The sequence below is a fragment of the Benincasa hispida genome, chromosome 3, assembly GCF_009727055.1.
Source record: "Benincasa hispida cultivar B227 chromosome 3, ASM972705v1, whole genome shotgun sequence".
NCBI classification, from domain to species: Eukaryota; Viridiplantae; Streptophyta; class Magnoliopsida; order Cucurbitales; family Cucurbitaceae; genus Benincasa; species Benincasa hispida.
In genome coordinates this window covers 16,995,294-17,015,024 of record NC_052351.1, presented here as the reverse complement: position 1 = coordinate 17,015,024, position 19,731 = coordinate 16,995,294, and the positions used below count along the sequence as shown (strand labels likewise).

General features: G+C 33.0%; 2 protein-coding genes across 3 annotated transcripts; one reads left to right on the top strand and one right to left on the bottom strand.

Moving 5' to 3' along the window:
• The first annotated feature begins 794 nt into the window (after window positions 1-794).
• On the top strand, window positions 795-6,980 carry LOC120073333 (beta-galactosidase 3). 2 transcript variants are annotated; one of them, XM_039026112.1, is made up of 19 exons: window positions 797-1,153; window positions 1,243-1,338; window positions 1,477-1,589; window positions 1,772-1,838; window positions 1,984-2,076; window positions 2,209-2,352; window positions 2,447-2,535; window positions 2,634-2,739; window positions 2,821-2,908; window positions 3,167-3,285; window positions 3,371-3,535; window positions 3,640-3,818; window positions 4,649-4,758; window positions 4,837-4,946; window positions 5,264-5,374; window positions 5,460-5,573; window positions 5,660-5,862; window positions 5,944-6,280; window positions 6,352-6,980. In XM_039026112.1, the coding sequence occupies exons 1-19, from the start codon at window positions 980-982 to the stop codon at window positions 6,496-6,498; spliced, it is 2,565 nt and encodes an 854-aa protein (XP_038882040.1). In that variant the 5' UTR covers window positions 797-979; the 3' UTR covers window positions 6,499-6,980. The 2 variants fall into 2 exon arrangements, with proteins under 2 accessions (XP_038882039.1, XP_038882040.1); XM_039026111.1 differs by having other exon boundaries at window positions 795-1,153; window positions 4,649-4,946.
• A 217-nt stretch (window positions 6,981-7,197) lies between these two features.
• Window positions 7,198-8,635, bottom strand: LOC120073334 (thioredoxin H-type). Its single transcript, XM_039026114.1, has 3 exons — window positions 8,458-8,635; window positions 7,754-7,876; window positions 7,198-7,613 (listed from the first exon to the last, which is right to left on the bottom strand). The coding sequence occupies exons 1-3, from the start codon at window positions 8,551-8,553 to the stop codon at window positions 7,467-7,469; spliced, it is 366 nt and encodes a 121-aa protein (XP_038882042.1). The 5' UTR covers window positions 8,554-8,635; the 3' UTR covers window positions 7,198-7,466.
• Between the last annotated feature and the right edge of the window lie 11,096 nt (window positions 8,636-19,731).

The following is a 19,731-nucleotide window of genomic DNA, read 5'->3' as shown; positions in this document are numbered from 1 at the left end:
AGAGATAAATGATGTTCTTCACTTCAACTAATTTAATAATGTAAAAGATCTACATATGAAAGATTAAAAATTGAAACTTGGGTTGATTAGAATGAAATTAAAACAATTTTGATGAGTAAAATGGGGGAGGAATTAAAGAGGATGTTGGTTTTCCTTTGGGTTTCACATGAACCATTAAAACCCAGGAAAAGTTTGGGGTTCACATGGTGTTTGGTAGAGTGGGGCATGCTCTACACAGAGACCCAGACAAAAGTAGCATATGGGGACATAACGACATGTCGTTTATCTTTCCGTTTCCTTACGATAATGGACCACAAATTTCCCTTGTTGGTTTGCTTTGGCTACAATTCCATTCTTCAGTCAAAATCCCCGCTCTGTTCTTCTGCTTCTAAATTCTAATGAAGTTAAATGTAAGAGGTTAAATAAAATATTAAGGAATTTGTTCTCTTAATCAGGAGGGTACATATATGGGAAGACAAATTAGACACTTCATCAAAAAGAAAAAGTTGTAAGCAGTTAGCACTTTGCCAAATTCTGTTAAAAAACATGCTTTAAGGACATATTAATTAAATCACTTAATGAAAGCCGTTTATTTATTGCTGTTTAATTACATAATTCCAGCTTTGGTAGGTCACTAGAGGTACGGCATCTTTCACTTTTTGTGTATTGTAGTTCACATTTACAGTCCCTAGTGAACCTGTGGTGGATTTCGACACTTGTGACTGTCGGTGAGTGGAGGCTGTATATAAAGCCAGGTATATGGGTTCCATTAATTTGCAGTCATCAGAGGCTCGGATCTGAGTGCCGTGTTCAAGCTGGGAATGAGGCTCTGTTGCTTCGTTTGTGGTAGCAGATGCTTGGAATAAACCAGTAGTAAAAGCATTTCTTCCTCTTGGTGGGTTATAGATCTTTGCATTTCAACTTTCCCTTCAACCCCAAGAAAGTTTTGGGTCTTTTTTTTTTTTTTTTTTTCTCAAGAATGGCAACCAACTCGGTTTCCAAGGTTTCAATGTTGGTTTTGGGACTATTTTGGTTTCTGGGTATTCAGCTTGTTCAATGTAGTGTGACATATGATAGGAAGGCTATTTTGATTAATGGGCAGAGAAGACTACTCTTCTCTGGTTCCATACATTACCCAAGAAGCACTCCTGAGGTACACATTTCTCCTTCCCTTTTTTTGGTTTTTTGGTGGGAATGTTTGAGGTTTTCTTTCTGATTTCTTGAGAAATGAAATGTGTGTAGATGTGGGAAGATCTGATACAGAAAGCAAAAGAAGGTGGTCTTGATGTTGTTGAAACCTATGTGTTTTGGAATGTCCATGAACCTTCCCCTGGCAATGTACTGTAACTACTCTATCTAAGCTTCATCCCATTGCATTTCTTTGTTTGTTTTGCTTCTCATATCTGCTTTCGCACAAACTTCTCTCAAGGAATTTTTTGTTTTAATTCTCATTTTGCTTGTCCTCTATGCTTTCAGTATAATTTTGAAGGGAGATATGATCTGGTGAGGTTCATAAAGACCATTCAAAAAGCTGGACTCTATGCAAATCTACGCATTGGACCTTATGTTTGTGCGGAGTGGAACTTTGGGTACCCCTTCCTTATATGATCTCCACATCTCTCTTTCTCTCTCTCTCTCTCTCTTTCCACAATTAAAATGAATCGTTTCGTTAACTTCTCATCTTCCATTTTTTTTAGGGGGGTTTTCACAAGTATAAGCTTGATTTTGCAGCAACATTTTCCTTTGTTTTAATCTCTAACTTTTCCTGCAGAGGGTTTCCTGTTTGGCTGAAGTATGTCCCAGGCATTAGCTTCAGAACAGACAATGAACCTTTCAAGGTATTTTCATATGCATGCCTCTTTAATCTATATGCTAAAGCTAAAATGAAGGGGAAAAGCAGTGCTTTCAATAGCAATGGGATTGTTTTGTTTGGTTTGCCCAAATTTTATGGAAAAATCCGCTAAGTCGCTCTTGCTGTTTCAGAGAGCAATGCAGGGATTTACAGAAAAAATTGTGGGGTTGATGAAAAGTGAAAACTTGTTTGAGTCCCAAGGTGGCCCCATCATTCTCTCCCAGGTACTAACATCTAGTTAGATAATCTACTGGGGATAAAAAGTTGTAGTTTCTTCTTCTTCTTCTGAAGTATAGCTCTAATTCAAGCGAATAATTGAAGTTATGGAACTACATAATCGGATTTTGATCTTGTAGATTGAGAATGAATATGGAGTACAAAGCAAGTTATTTGGGGCTGCTGGGCAAAATTATATGACTTGGGCAGCAAAGATGGCTGTAGGACTCGGAACTGGTGTCCCATGGGTGATGTGCAAGGAAGAGGATGCCCCAGATCCAGTGGTTAGCACTTCTCTTCACTATATTACTTAAATTTTGAAATGGAGTTCAGGGTTGTTATAGCTTGCCTGAGAAACTCTGCTTTTGTCTGTGGCAGATCAATACATGCAATGGCTTTTATTGTGATGCATTCTCTCCCAATAAACCCTACAAACCTACAATGTGGACAGAGGCTTGGAGTGGCTGGTTTGTAACAGCCTTTCTCTTATCTCATTATAGTCATTCCATTTTTTGATTGTATGATAGGTTCTTATTTCTCTTGTTTGCCTTTGACAAACCTGAAGGTTTAATGAGTTTGGGGGTCCAATTCACCAGAGACCAGTTCAAGACTTGGCATTTGCTGTTGCTCGGTTCATTCAGAAAGGAGGATCGTTTATTAACTATTACATGGTTGGTTTTCCTTTTCTTTGACACAAGCATTACTTTGTTGTGAACTATTTACCTAAAAATTCTCATCTCTTCATGTGACAGTACCATGGAGGGACGAACTTTGGACGCACAGCAGGAGGACCTTTCATCACTACCAGCTATGACTATGACGCTCCAATAGATGAATATGGTGAGAATTGAATCTCACTTATTCTAAATTGTTTTCCAAAACATTTCAATGAAAAATACAGTCGATACAGATGCAAGAAACGAAAAGGAACAAGCTCATGACTGCAAAAGAGCCACCTTATCTTTTTACACATTAGAACTTGTGGATGTAATGTGGCTGTTTAAAAGAAAGGAAATATACAAAAATGGCTAAAATTATGTTCCCATGTTATCGATAATTGAAAGTATATACATTGACTTTGTTCAAAAACTATGATAGGCTTGATCAGGCAGCCAAAGTATGGTCATTTGAAGGAGCTTCATAAGGCGATAAAGATGTGCGAGAAAGCTTTAGTTTCAGCAGATCCAATTGTGACTTCATTAGGGAGCTCTCAACAGGTGTTTTATTCGTCATCCATAATTCTCATCTCTCACCTTCTAAGCTTAATCAGAGTTACTGAGGCTCGATCTTCAACATTTCTAGGCTTATGTTTACACATCAGAATCAGGAAATTGTGCAGCCTTTCTTTCAAATTATGACACAAATTCAGCTGTAAGAGTGATGTTCAATAACATGCACTATAATTTACCTCCATGGTCTATCAGTATCCTTCCTGATTGCAGAAACGTAGTTTTCAATACTGCTAAGGTTTGAAAAAATTTCCTTGCATTATAGTTTATTAGCAAGTGCCAAAAACTTCAGTAGACTCTGTTTCTGGCTCACCTTGATTTTATTTTCGACTTGTTTTCCAGGTTGGAGTTCAAACATCACAACTGGAAATGATTCCAACAAACTCTCCAATGCTCTTATGGGAAAGCTACAATGAAGACATTTCGGCTGAAGATGATAGTACAACAATGACTGCTTCTGGTCTACTGGAGCAGATAAATGTTACCAAAGACACTAGTGATTACCTGTGGTATATTACTAGGTGAGACCAATTCTTCCTTGACTAACGGTGCCGGTCAGCTCTTGCTTGCTTACAATTAGATAACGATTGACTCTGCATTTTATCTTTCTCTATCTAAATCATAACATTATCTGATCTTCCAAAAAGCCTAGAAGCATTATTGGAAAAGAAATAGTGTCAAATAGACTTATCTTTGGTAAAATAGAAATGTCGAAAGTTTGGTTAGGCTACTTTGAAAGATTTGCCTTGAGAGCTTAGCTCATGTTATCTGATGGCATTGGAGCTGGAGTGCACTTGGTTAGTGATTTGAAAACAAGCAATTCTATGAAAAAGAAATTTGTATTTCATGTCTTTAGTGGTTTTGAATGTTTTGATAGCAGATTTAGAAACAAATTGGACCCTAAAGGCCTAAACAATTATTCAAAATGTGTTTAGCAAAGTTGTAACTACAACTAAGTATTAGGTTGAATCTCTACTATTAGTAATTAATTAATGAATATGTTTTATGTCATAGATTCTGTATAATTATATACAATATCATCTTATTTATATTATATTATACATATTTTAGTTTAACAAAATTGAAATGAGTTTATAACATGAAATACTATAATTTTTAATGTAATTTTGCTTCTTAAAATTTCAAATTTAAAATCTAGATACATTGAAAACATAAAAATATTGTTTTAAGACTTTCTATTATTTGGATTACACTATCTAAAAATGATTCTATGAAACAAATCTGTCAAATGGATATCTCTCAAATCCATTCGACTCAAAATCTGAAAACATAAAACAAAATTCAAAATTGCATACTAAACAGGCAATACATTCTCTTTTCATCCCTCCAGTGTAGATATTGGCTCAACAGAATCCTTCCTGCATGGTGGAGAACTCCCCACATTGATCATTCAGTCAACTGGCCATGCTGTGCATATCTTTATTAATGGGAGGCTTTCAGGTGCAATACTATCTCATTCTTTTTTATGTCTCCTCATCAAGAAAGCAAGAAGTTTAATAAATTTTGGTTGGTTATCAGGTTCTGCTTTTGGGTCAAGAGAAAATCGAAGATTCACTTATACTGGCAAAGTCGATTTTCATGCTGGACGAAACACAATTGCACTCCTGAGTGTTGCTGTGGGACTGCCAGTGAGTTTTATTCCTGCCTTTTACCTCTGATTGTTCATTTCAATTGCTCTTGAAATAAGTCTCGAAGAGAGTCCTGACCTGCAGTGTTTTATTTTTACTAAATTATAAAAGACACGATTCCTCTTCATCACTCCCCCAAGATGGGTGGAGTGATTTTTACAAGTCACTCCACAAATTTCAAAAAAGAGTATTGAAAACAAAAATTTGAAAACCGCTATCAAAGTAATTATCAAAATGGCCCCTTAACTTCTAATATGTTTTTTGGTTTTCCCCCCTATTTGTGGCTGATGTCACATTTTGAATTGTTGTTATTGAAGAATGTTGGGGGACACTTTGAGACATGGAACACCGGAATCTTAGGTCCAGTTGCTCTTCATGGACTAGATCAAGGAAAATGGGACTTATCCTGGTCGAAATGGACTTACAAGGTTTGATCATTCAACTCCAAGATTCTTGAATGTTATAATTTCATCTGCGACAAAGCTTTTCTCACTCCTAACTCCTCTAAAATAGGTCGGGCTGAAAGGAGAAGCCATGAATCTTGTATCTCCAAATGGTATATCTTCAGTAGAATGGATGGAAGGATCATTGGCTTCAGAAGCACCGCAACCACTGACTTGGCACAAGGTACTTCCTGACTCCAAATTCAACATAACTTTACAATGAAAAATGAGATGACCCTTAAAAGTATGAACCTCATCTTTTACTTGCAGAGTAACTTTGATGCACCTGAAGGGGATGAACCATTGGCTATAGACATGCGAGGAATGGGGAAGGGTCAAATATGGATTAATGGAGTGAGTATTGGAAGATACTGGACTGCCTATGCTACTGGTAACTGTGATAAATGCAATTATGCTGGAACCTTTAGACCTCCCAAGTGTCAGCAAGGCTGTGGCCAGCCAACACAAAGATGGTAACTTCTTCACACTAGGGAAGTTCATCAATGCTGAAGAATGAGTTTCTTTTACATAACCTAACTATATTTCATTTTCAGGTACCATGTGCCTCGTGCTTGGTTGAAGCCAAAAGACAATCTGTTAGTAGTCTTTGAGGAACTCGGAGGGAATCCCACAAGCATCAGCTTGGTGAAGAGATCAGTGACTAGTGTCTGTGCCGATGTCTCAGAATACCATCCAACTCTTAAGAACTGGCATATCGAAAGCTATGGAAAGTCAGAGGATTTACATAGACCCAAAGTTCATCTCAAGTGTTCTGCAGGTTATTCCATAACTTCCATCAAATTTGCAAGTTTTGGAACTCCATTAGGAACCTGTGGGAGCTACCAGCAAGGAACTTGCCACGCTCCTATGTCATACGACATTCTAAAGAAGGTAAGAAATTTTGTTTTTCTTCTTTCACTGTGTATATAAATCCCCACTCATATTGTCATCTCTTTCTACAGAGGTGCATAGGGAAACAAAGATGTGCTGTTACCATATCCAATACTAACTTTGGGCAAGATCCATGTCCAAATGTGTTGAAGCGACTATCAGTTGAAGTTGTATGTGGTCCAGCGACTACAGCTGCAGAACCCAACTGGAGGGGTTGATTGGGTTGGTTGAAAAGAGGAGATTTAGCTGTCTATAAAAAGTTGCATGATTCAATGACTTGAACTGCCAACTACCAGCAATGATAGATATAGAAGAAGTACGTTTTCGAGTTGTATCTGATGATTTGGTTTTCATATTGAGCGAGTTTTTCGTTAAGGGTGCGTGTGGTGCCAAAGGCAATAGGTTTTTAGAGGTATAGGTGGTAGAGTTTGTAAATGCCGGGGTTCTGCAATCTAGGCCCTGAGGTGAATTTCAATTCCCATTCCTGGCATTTTAACTGGAAATGGGTTTTGGGAAAGAGAGTTAATTTATATTCTGTAATTTATTTCAGCTTGTTATTTTGGGGAAAAATCAAACCCAAATTTAGGATATTGTTGTCTGTGACCTCGTGTGACTAGTGCCTTATGCAATACAAGGCCAGTTTGAAGCAAAAAAATTGTTGACATTCTACCTTCTAAATGACCCTTTTTCTAGATCTCTATTTCCTTTTTGTTTGAGTGGAACAGAACTTTTATGTATAGAATATGAAATTCCTTTCTTGTGGTAAAGCAGCAGCCATTGTACTGGATGATAAGATCCAAACATTCGGATTCCTCCAGTTATGGAGCAGGGTATATAATTTCATTCCAAAATGCACGACACTAAAGTCTAATCGAATATTAATAAGGGTGCAAGTTCAGAATTATATATAACATACATTAAGCAAATCTTCCTCCTAAAGAATCGATTTCTTTTCCTTATGGAGAAAATTGAATATCAGATTCCCAAGTCCCAATTATACTAATGCAACAATAATATTGTTTTTACAACTTAAAGAAAGAAGAAAAGACAAACAATATAAACCACTTCAAAAGGGAGAATATACCATGTTCTAACAACAAAGCGAGCGGATAGAAATTGATAATCAAGTATAGAAAATGATAGCGAGTTCATAGTGTAATAAAGTTGTTTATCGTTGGTGGGAATATCAGGCAGAAGCAGTAGCAGCCATGTGCTTCAATATTCTCTGGTGCAGTTCTTCCTTCTTAGCTCCAACCACCCTGTCCACAATGCTTCCCTCTTTCAGGAACATAAAAGTAGGCATTGCCTCCACCCCCCAGTCTTTTGCCACCGACTGCATCAATCAACACAATTTAACAAAAGTCACATACAAGGGTTGGAACTTCTAACCTCTTGGTCGATGATATATGTTTAAACCAATTGAGCTATATTGCAAGACCAAGTGAGAGATTTGTAAATGGCGATTTATAGTACCTCCAGATCATCCACATCAACCTTGAGAAATGTGACACTAGGAAATTTCTGAGCAAGTTCGTCTACAAACGGTGCAATAAATCGACATGGACCGCACCATGATGCAGTGAAATCCACAACTATCTGCATCAGTTTTAGGACTCATGAACAAGTATTGTACGTTCAAATGTCAAGAACTCAATAATCGGTAGTCATTATTAGCTATATGAAATTTGGTTCTATTCTCGTGAGAAAATGATTGGTAGTGAAATTTAGTCAAGGAATGGATTGGGATTGGCTTTGTATAATCATATCAATCTACTAATATATAATATATATAATATTAAAGATGGTATCCCATTTGTTTGGTCAGGAAAGCAATTAAGTGGGAGACAAAAATGGTATTGATTGTTTGAATAAAGAAAAGGAAGCACGAAAGATTCGAAACATTTCACACTTTGATTACTACTTTTTTCTACCATACCACAAAAGCAAAGAAAAAGAAAGGAAAAGTTTCTCGAGCATATCATATCAATATCATTTTGAAATACACACAACACAAGAGAGTGGTGGTTCGGATGATCAAATCAAGTAATGGCGATGCATTGAAAATCAATAAACATATTACTGAGGATCAAATCAAGTATTGGCGAAAACACAAAGCGATTGATCAAGGAAAAAAAAAAAACAGAATTGTGAAAGAATGGAAATTGAAAAGGTTATACCAGTTCTTGAGAGGCATTGCCCTTCTGAATTTGGTGGTTCCATGAATCAATGGTGGTACAGCGGATGACTCGTCCTTCAGCTGCTGCTGCCGCCATTTCTCGTTTCCGTCTCTACTCTCTTTTACGATTCTCTGATAAAACCGACACGCTCAACAGATTTTCAATACGCCCAGAATTTCTCCTTTAAATAAGCAAAGAGAAAATGCTTTTTTTACACAGAATTGGACCTTATTTTTTCATTAATCACGAATTTGCCACCTCAATTAATGGACCGCTCTCCGAATCAAAATTCCATGCAACGTTTTCTCTTCCCGACGTTGTGTTTTCTTTTTTCTTTTTTCTTTTTCCTTTTGGAGTATGCGTGAAAGTTTCATTTTCAATTGTTCCACGTTTGCAAATTACAATTCACAAACGCCTACAAATTTCTTTTAAGCGTTTCTTATCATTATAATCGAACCGTATTTTGTCTTGTCGCATACATGATATTAAATAACACTAATGAAAGTACTTGCATTAGCGTAGTGTTAAGTCAAGTACACAAAGATTTTGAAAAACCAGATTTAAAGATAATTTTGGGTGAAAGTAAATGATGGAAAGCATACCATATCCATTGATTATAGGGATTTAAATACCCTCGAGATTACAACCATATTAGGTGCTTAGAGAATCATGGTGAATAACTTTCTTGTAACCACTTGCACTACTAACCACGATAAACAATTATAAATGAAGAATAACTGATACAAAGTAATATAAATTTACAGATAATAAAAGAAAAATCAACTATTGTGAAGCTTCTTAAAGAAACAGCCGCGTGGTTTATAAAAATTAGTGAGCTGCCTTTACAAGTACACTTCCATACTTGAGTTAATATAAGAAGTATTTAGCTTAGTGGTCACTAATTGATATCCCCTCTCAAATTGTCGAAATGAGAGACTATTTATATGGTTATTTCTCTTACTCATGTTTGGGTTACATGTAATGTTGATGATGGGTGTGGTCTTTAAGGTTGTAGAGTGTCAGTGTTGAGCTTGGCTTAGTTATTTTTTCTTTGATGCAATTTCTTCAGCTCGACTTGTAGACTCGAAATCTAAGGGTACAACTTTTTCCTTTTTAGGACACGCGGTATGTAGCCCCTATTTCACTTGGGCTTTGAGATTTATCTGAGACAACCCTCGACAATATATTTAAAGATTCAAAAACATCATTTAAATTAAGAAACATGCGTTTCACACTTTTTAAAGAGTATTTAATTTTTTATTATATATCAAGTCCAAGTTAGTGATATTCTTTTAACATTTTTTTTCATATCTCTAGGATTTATATAAATATAACAGAAATGTAGATACAATATGAAAATCCTATCAATTTTGGAAATTAGGAACCTTTTCTTGACCCTTAATATCAAATTCTAAAATTTTCATATCAATATGAGGTCAATCTAAAGAAAAGAATTAGGTTTGGATTACCTTTTCATCAAAGATTAAAAGATAAGTAGAAATAGTTTCTTAATTTAAATTTGAACGCTCTACAACCAAGTTGACCAGACCTACTTGAATGTTTTTAATATGCTCAAAAATTGCAAAGTTGTGATGAGACCTACCAAATAATTTCATTTATAAATAAATTAAAAGTTCAAAACCTACCGTACAATGTTCCCCTTCAATCCATAAAACCTACCATGCTTAACCAAAAAGACTTAAAAATCTATTTTACCCCTAACTCAAAATTTCATATTTAACTAAAATCCCAAATAAGACATATGTAAGTCTAAAATGAAAATACCAAAATAAAGTGTGCTTGCAAATAAAATAACACTAATGAACTTTAACAAACGTCAATCAATTTCATATTGTAGCATCATACTAAACTAATTATAAAGCTTCTTACTAGATTTTATCGTTTGATTCTTCTCAATTAAGTTGCTTTATGTTTGTATCTGGAAATTCAGAGTTAACTGTAGCTTTTTGGACCTTAAACATGTGATTGGTCTTGAGATAACTCAAAGATTTCATAGTTTATATCATCTTCATGTCAGACATTATACTGTTCAGTTACTCTTTTTTTAGAACTCAACTATATTTGAGATGGAGTAATCGAACCATTAGCTATTAGACATCAATGATATATATTTGAGAGTCGTGGTTAGGTTTTGAGTTTTTACCTTTTTTTTTATTTATTATAAAATGCATCAACTGGTCGAAATATATACTTCTCGTTGAATTTTAATGTAGTTAGTTGCTAAATAATTTTTCAAGCAAATATGCATGTTAGAGCTTAGAGTAATTTCTCTTTTTAATTTCAATAGAAGTGAGAATCATTGAGAGTTGAACCTTTTAAATTTTATTTAAATGTAATATTGTGATTAATGTGTCCATGTATATTATCTACTATTTTATCTTTTAGTTCTATTATTTTATTGGATCAATTAAGTAAAAGATAATTACAATTTAGTAAAGATAATTTCTTAATCAAACATTGTGATGGAAGGTGTTTATATAAAGATAAAACCTTAGGATTGGTCATCTCTCGTCCTCATGGAGTAGTTCTTTTTCTCCACATTAAGAAATCTAATTAAATTCTAAAGAAAGGCCAAGAGAGAGAAATATCTAACTAATGTTGAAATTCATCTAATTTTAAGATCTTGACATTTATTGTTTTATACAAAAATAAGGTTTTATTCTATAATCATGAAGTCAAAATGTAAATGTGGTATCAGAGTCTTGATTGAGAATTTGTGATTTTTTATTGATGTTTTAATGTATGATTGATTTTATTTTTTCACATTAAATAAACTATTGTTTGCCGGTGATTATGCTTTAATCTGTGAATTTGTAATTGCAAATCAATGGGAATTTTTATGTATTAAATTGTAAAATAGACTCGGTCTTTTCCGCCAGTAACAAACACAATGACCCAGAATTTTTCATAAAACCTTCAAATTGCATCACCTTTAATTTGATTGGTTTTGAGTTATGAAAAGTTGCTTAACTTTTAATAAATTTAATGGTATTATGTGTTAGGTTATTAAATTGAGCAACTATAGTTTTCCGATGAGAAGAGAAACTTTCCTGTTGTCGGCGACAATATTAAAAAGTTTTGCTGTTAAGTTTTTAATGCAAACCAATTATGAATAATTGAGATTTTTTTTTATTGTTTCTGTACTCATATTCTCTTATTATTATTGTTTTCAATTCATATTAATTTTAAGTTGATTTAAGTTTATTCATGCTTTTGAGTTTGAATTTTGATATTGATGTTTCTATATTATACTTTTTAAATTTTATTATGTTTTAAGGAAATATATTATGCTTCGATTTATGTATTATGAATGTTATAGATAAAGTTCTTTTTATCCTTATAATTTAAATCACAATTTAGTTGTTGTATGAAGTTTTCGATAAAATTATTTGCAATATTAATAAAGTTTTGCAAATTTTATGATGTAAATTACTTGGATTATGTTTTTAATGATATATAAATAATTTGTATTAAAGTGGCCAAATTAGCAAGTTCTATATACATATCAAAATGAAAGTTAATTCATGAAAACAAGTAAGTTTTAAAAATTGAAGGAAAATTTTTATCTATGGGTAAAAAGAAAAAAAATAAAGACAATTAAAGATAATCATAAGATAATCACTATCAAGATTAGAGTTTTAAAATTCAAATTATATATTGCTCAACTTGAATTCAAATTTCTTAGATTAACGTAATGCAAGATTTAATTATGTTATCTATTAATGTTTATGTATTTTCATACGGTTAGATTATTCTATTAAGTTTAGAAGATAATAAATTATGCAAAATTCCATAAAGTTTGTTATAACAACTTATATATTTATTATCTTTTATGTGTTAGGTATATATCACCAGAATAATTTAAATTATGTATTTATTTGTGATTATTTTATTATGTTATCTATAGTCTAAATAATTTGCTAGTCTCCAAAGGTAAGTTCTACAGATATCAAATTAAAGTTAATTTAATAACTCATGTTTGAGATTGTTTTATAATTATGATATATCTATGTCATGGATAATTTGTTAGTCACCAAAGTGACCAAATTAGTAAGTCTTATAGATATTCTATTATGTTTTGCACATTATATTTGTGATTATTTTATTATGATATCTATATTATGAATAATTTGTTAGTACCAAAGTGACCAAATTAGTAAGTTAAGTCGAAATCAAATTAAAGTTAACTCAAATTACTTATGTTTATGTGATGCTAATGAAGGAGATGATATCATGAAACATTAAAGATATTATCATGAGTATATCAATTTTCATTATTATAAAACATTTTAAATTGCCTAAAGGTTGATTAGTAGTTTTATAGTTTTAAACTTTATTATGGCTAATTGAGATGTTTGGTTAGATATTTTTAGTATATCTAAAGATAACTAATATATTTAATTTGAAAATTTTGATTACCAATTATATGAAATTAAATTTAGCATCAATTGTGTATAAATGTTGTATGTTTGTTATATCTTCCAAAGAAGAACTTCAATATATTCTTAATGATTATTTAATGTTATTTGACATTATATATTTAAGTTTATTTCTCAAAGCAATAATATGTAAGCATATTTATTATGTATTTGCAAGTATATGTTTTTGTTTCTCTTCATTCGCAAGCTACATCTATAAAGTTTAATGGACTCATTTTCTCTGATTAGTTGCAACAAATCCAATTCCATCTCGGTATTTTGGATCTTGATTTGACACTCTTAAATGAGAAACCTGCGGCATTTACTATAATACTAGTGGTGTAGAGGAAAGATTTTTCTACAAACTTTGGAAAAGATCAAATAGATTGAGCCTAATGTTTATACGACTGACTGCAGAAAACAATATCAAACTCACAGTTATCTTATGGTCCTGTTTTTTATGATTTGTATATACATAAATAAATTGTGTAAATTAAACAAGACATTGTCTTTAATAAAGACACTTATTATTGGACCATTATTGTTTATCTTTATTATAGATCATGTTTGATGAAGAACTAAGTTTGTGATACATGGAATGGAGTACATTAATACAATGATGTACGATAACCATGATCCTTTAGTAGTTTCTTTGACTTGACATTGATATCATAATATGAAGATACCTTTTTTTTATCTTCTCTGCCCGTCATGTTTATAACCTTATGTGGCAAATAATGTCAATGGGCCAAGTGGGAGAATGTTAGATTTTATTTAAATTTAATATTAGTATTAATGTGACCCATGTATATGATCTACTATTTTATCTTTTAGGTCTATTATTTTATTGAGCCAATTAAGTAAAAGATAATTACTCAATCAAACATCCTAATGGGAGGTGTCTATATGAAACTTAGGGATTGGTCCTCTCTTAACTTCATTAAGTAGTTCTTTTTTCCTCATCAAGAAATCGAATTAAGTTATTTTCTCCTTCAAATCACTCATTTTTATCTATTTATCCAATTGAAAACTTTGTTAAAGTTTGATTCCATAAGCTAAGGACTTGATTCAAGAGCAAAGTCAAGCTGGATTCCTTTCTTTACAGCCACAGCTTCAAGAAGTTGGTTAGTTGAATAGATCTTCGAAAATAATTTGTAGTAGCTACTCTTTTTTCTTTTAAGCTAAAAAACAAGTGGATTGGTGGATTCGAATTTTAGATTTTCATAATCTGGTGGGAGTTATTAGAAAAAAAATATTTTTCTAGAAAAGTCATTTTTTGTTTAAACTCTTTTTATAGTTTAAATCACACTTTGAAAGTGTTTCAAAAACTATTTTTAGTGATCGTAAAAAAAATTATTTTTAAAATTAAACACTTAAAAAATTAATCCAAATAAACTTTTAATCAATAATATATATTATAGTTAGTTAAGTTATACTTTATGTTTTGTGGTAGCTATGATATAGTGTTTTTAGGATTTCAAATGATCATTCCATTGTTGAGATAATTTTTTTTACTATGTTGAATATAAATTTGACCGGCCTTATTAAACCTTCAAAATCAATCTCTATATGTTTGTTTATGAATAATAAAAAGAAAAATAAATCTAAAATTGAGTTAAAAGAAGTTGGACGGCAAAAAGGTGAAAATTGCGTTCATTAAGTTTGAAACAAAAAGAATGTCAAAATTTGCTTATAAATATAGTAAAATATTATTATTTAACAATAATAAATATTGATAGACATTTATTATGAGAGAATGATAACCAATTAACTATAATAAAAATAAAAATGTCGTTGATGATGTTTACTAAAAAAATTGAAGCACTTTGAGGGACCAACACCAATTTGGAAATAAGGAGTAACTTAATTCTATTCTAAATACTCATCGATTTCATTTTCATACTCATTTGCTAACCTCATTAACATTTCTTTTTTCTTTTTCAAAGACACATTCCTTATTTTGTAGGCTATATAACTTTTAAATTACATTATTTTACCTTCTTTCATCTATAAATAAATGACACTCACATTTAATATTGTAATTCAATAAATAAAAGTGTGAGGGTCATTTATTTATAGCTGAAAGAATTAAAATAAACCTTCATCTAATCGAATTAAAATAAACAAACCTTGAGATGAAAAACCTTCATCTAATTCAAATTAAGGTTTTTCATCTAATCCTATAAGTGATAGAGTTAGAGATTTTGCAGATGATACAATAGGAGAGACGGAGGTAAATGAGAATAAAATGTTAAAAGTACGACCAATGATGTTAATACAAGTGAAACTTATACTCAAGGGAGAGAGAAAATGAGAAAAAAAATGGTTCAGGTGTTGGGTCATCTAAGATGTCAAATAAATTAGATCGTCTTTATGATGTTATTGAGTACAAAAGAAGAGATTTACCGAGTTGCAATATTCTTGAAGTAATGGATACTTTAACGAGCTTTCCTGAGATTGTAGAAGGTGACGAGTTGTATATGAAGGCGACTCAAGTTTTTACCAGAAGAGAAAATAGAGAAATGTTTGTTGCTATAAAGAAGTCCAAGACAAAAATTAAATTCTTAAGCAAAAAAAGTTTTGCATTGATACTTTTTGGTGTTTGGGTCTTTTAGATGTGAATTTCTAGTCTTCTTTAGATCAAGACTTTAATTTTCTTTTGTTGTTTATTTTTCTTGAACTATTGAAATTGTTTATTGTTTAGAAATGTCATCTAATATGATTGAAAGACATTTATGGTTAATTGTGTGTGTGTGTGTGTGTTTCTGTTAACAAAAATGTCAATTGATATAATTGATAATGATGATACTAATAACTCTTTAGACAATAGTGACGATGAAGAATTTGACCATTTAATTAAAATTGGATGTACAATGGTTATGAGTCATTTTGAAAAACATGTTGACAAAGAACCATATAGGACTTCGTTTCACACAAGTTTCAAGTTTGTTCCAGAAGTTTTAAATGGGCATGATGTTAGGTGTCATCAACAATTTAGGATGGAAAAACATGTGTTTACTCAATTATTAATGACACTTAATCAAAATTATGGCCTCAAAAGTATTTCAGATATGCCAACAGAAGAAGGTTTAGTCATGTTCCTTATCACATTAGGGCATGGGTTATCCAATAGAATGATTCAAGCAAGGTTTCAACACTCGGGCGAAACTGTTTCTAGATGGTTTAGTTTGGTATTAGACGTTGTTTGTCGTTTGGTAGTGGACATCATTAAACCAAGTGATCCGCAATTTCGAGCAACTTCAAGTAAAATTAGAAGTGAGAAGTGATGATCGATATTGGTCGTACTTTAAAAATTGCATAGGAGTAATTGATGACACCCATATATGTGATACCCTTACCCATACATAATTCCTTAAAAGGTAGGAAGTAGCCTAGAATACAAGCCTTGGAGGGGAAGTTTGGCTAAGTCCATAAACTATGCCTTGGAGTTAAGAATAGTTGATGGGAACCCAAGCTGAAAATTTAGAGGGTAGAATTTTGGCTAAGTGTCTGAACCATGCTTTAGAGGAAGCATTGGCACTCAGAAAAATTTCTAAGTGTTGGGACCATGTGGTTACGAGTGAAGCATGCATTGGTCTAGATAAGGAGGAGAGTTTAGCTAACTGTTAAGAAATTCAAGAGTTGGAAGTATCGTCGGTTGAGACCAGAAATTTGGCTAAGTAACAAGACTATGCTTTGAACCTAGAATTGACTTGAAAATGGAAGATTTCAAATTGGCTAAGTGTTAGGGGACAAGGTAAACGTCTAGGCCAAGGAAGAAGGAGGAAATTGGACTAAGTGGTAAGTATGAAATGAGTCATCTCAGAGTTAGAAGCACAATTGGAAATGGTAAGGACCTTGGACGCAACCTTAGGATAGAAATGCTCGATTGGATGCATGTTAGGGCAACTTTAGCAACTCTGGATAGGTCAAACACCTAGGGGGGAGAAATGATTAAGTGTTGGACAATCATACTTTGATCTAGACACAATCAAGTGAGAAGATTAGGGTTGGACGCATGGTAATAAAGTAAGGAACACATAAAGGTCCAAGCTGGAAATTTGGCTAAGTGTTGAAAAGCATATGATCTAATCAGAAGTTAGAACCCTAGAGTTTGAAGGTTAGACGCCCATGGAGTATGTTGGATGCATGGGGGGATAAATAAAGGCCGATTTAAACCTAAGGAAAGGAAGATTAGAGCTTGAGGTAATCATGGAAGAGGAAGCTACAACAAGAACCCTAAGAGAAACAAGGAAAATGCATGCCTTGAGGATATAGCATGCTTGGACGCCTAAGTGAGGGAGTTGGGCGTTTTGGGAAGCACTCAAGAAAGTCTATATCTCAAAGGATTGGTCTTGGAAACATAAACACAATTAGGTAGGCGTTGAACTTCACCTTGGACGCATGATAGAAAAGTTAGAAGTTTTTAAACACATTTAAGGAGCTAGACGTTAGAGTGGAGCTAAGTAGGGTTGATGTTGAAGGAACTCGTATGAGAGAACCTTGAGTGGAAGTGAATCGACCAAATTCCATAATTTATTAAATACAAAGTTTACAGTAAACAAACAACTAGATATGCATTTACAATTAAATTATAGCATGTTGTGCAATAAAAAAGGTTTCAATAATTTCACCTTTGAAGACCTTTTTCTTCATGAAGTTCCCTCGAACTGATCACGAACTTCTTGAAGACCTTCCTCAAGATAACCTCGAACAAAACCCGGACACAACCACAATGAAACCTTAGTATTCTCAGGGTGAGAACCCAGAAGTGGTGGGCTCTAACTATTTTGGTTAAGAGGGAAAGGTTAATGTGTATGAGGAAGAAGATTGAGAACTCTTACAACTCAAAACAAAGTATAGAACCCTTCTGTCCCTTTTCACTCAATCGTTCAACAGAAACAGTAACGTCAAGAACAAAGAAAAAACAATTTTCTTTTTATTCTCTTTTTGTCAAATAGAATAACCTCCCCCACTAATGTAGAATAACCTTCCCCACTAATGTGAATGGAGAGAAAAGATGGAGAAGGGAGTTAATCAAAATAATAATAATAATAATAATAATATAAATATAAATATGATAACTAACTTATCATATTATATATATATATATATACATATTATATTATATGTTATATCAAATATAACATATAACCTATAGTTTTAATATCGTATCACATACAATATAAACTATAGTTTCTTTTCTCTATTTTATGGCATTTAATATAAGTATTATTTATATTAAATTTAACATCTATGAATCTCATTCATAGAAAATATATTTGAATCTCATTCAAATATTTATTTCCTCCCATTAAGCTATAATGTATCAAATATATTATGACAATTATATCACATATAATTGAAATAACTTAATTATATTTAATTATATCATATATAATTAAATCCCTCTATTAATTTGAACAATTCAAATTAATCCAAAAACTGATTCTCAACTAAACCCTATTGAGCTACCAAGGGGACCTCATGGATTACACATACATTTTTGTGTCCATTGGATATAACCAATACGATAACCCTTCACAAATTGCTCGTATGTACAGTTGGACTAAATTACCGATTTGCCCCTATAGTTACATCTAACTTCTTAAGTATCACTGATCTCTCTAATGAACAGTAGATCATAGTCCTACTATGACTAAACCCCTCTCGAGCCAGGAGAAGGTGTGGTGTCACATTGTTTAAGACCCGGAATTAGCCCTTAAATGAGCAATTTATCTACTTACCCCTACCTCAGGGAATCAGTGAATTCCATCTTGTGTAGCTATGTTTCCAACTCCTCAATCAGACGAATGGTAGGCTTATTGAGTAGGTGATCTGGCCACTCTCACCCATACAAATCAAAGGACTACTCTCATAGGCAGGAGTTCACAAACTCACTTAGGATTCAGGTCATGTTACCTATGGTCATCATGGTGAAATGTAAGTCTATTTTGAATGGTGTTATATAATGAGACGAAACATTTCGTGGTCCGGTCTTACATAAACTCCTTTGTATAGAATATCCCAGCTCGCATGTCTAATACATGAATGATTAGGATCAAATCATTTGTAGCATTTTACAACAATTGTAACACCTACAAAATGGGTCATACTCATAGTGTCACCAGGATAAGGTACCCAGCCTTATCCATCTACTACAGACAACTTAGGTTATCACTTAAACATGATCCACTCGTATGTGTCCACATACATGTTTAAGTTACAAAGATAACCTTGGAAGTTATTTTATTGATTTGTGGTTAATGCAATAAAATATCACATATTTTATAGACAATGAATAAAATATCAAATATTTTATTAAATACATAAAGAGTTTGTTCAACAGTGTTTACAAACTATAGGACCCTACGAGATTTAAGGCATCAAACCTAATAAATATGTCTTCATCAAATGTAACCTTGGGAGTCTCAGCAAGATGTGGACAGTTTAGAACCAAGCTTGAAGCATGCAAAATGTGAGGAAGACACTTCAAGCAAGCACCAGGCATTGAACATGGTGAGAGTAGGATACATCAAGTAGCACGCAAGTAGGAGGTGGCTTGGGATGGATGTTGGCTTCACCTAGAGAGGACACTTCAACTCCATACAAGGTGGAGGTATCAGGCGTCTGAGACATGTGGGAGTGACAAGGAAGAGTTGCCAATGCCTATAAATACCTTGGAGCTCTCATTTCACTTCCATCATTCTGAGTTCTCTCAAAAGGATTTAGAAAAGAGAGAGTTGGAGAGAAAATTAGGGTTGGGGAAGTTTTGGGCGTTTAAGGTGAGATCTAGGCATTGAAGGAAGAATTCCAAGCGTTAGAGGAGGTATCC

Excerpts from the sequence above, each read along its gene's own strand:
- LOC120073333 (XM_039026111.1), top strand. The coding sequence starts at position 980 with ATGGCAACCAACTCGGTTTCCAAGGTTTCAATGTTGGTTTTGGGACTA. Across the intron at positions 2,536-2,633 it reads ACAGAGGCTTGGAGTGGCTG|GTTTAATGAGTTTGGGGGTC; the intron begins GTTTGTAACAGC and ends ACAAACCTGAAG. Across the intron at positions 6,281-6,351 it reads CATACGACATTCTAAAGAAG|AGGTGCATAGGGAAACAAAG; the intron begins GTAAGAAATTTT and ends CTCTTTCTACAG.
- LOC120073334 (XM_039026114.1), bottom strand. The coding sequence starts at position 8,553 with ATGGCGGCAGCAGCAGCTGAAGGACGAGTCATCCGCTGTACCACCATT. Across the intron at positions 7,877-8,457 it reads GCAATGCCTCTCAAGAACTG|ATAGTTGTGGATTTCACTGC; the intron begins GTATAACCTTTT and ends AAACTGATGCAG. Across the intron at positions 7,614-7,753 it reads TTGATGTGGATGATCTGGAG|TCGGTGGCAAAAGACTGGGG; the intron begins GTACTATAAATC and ends TGATTGATGCAG.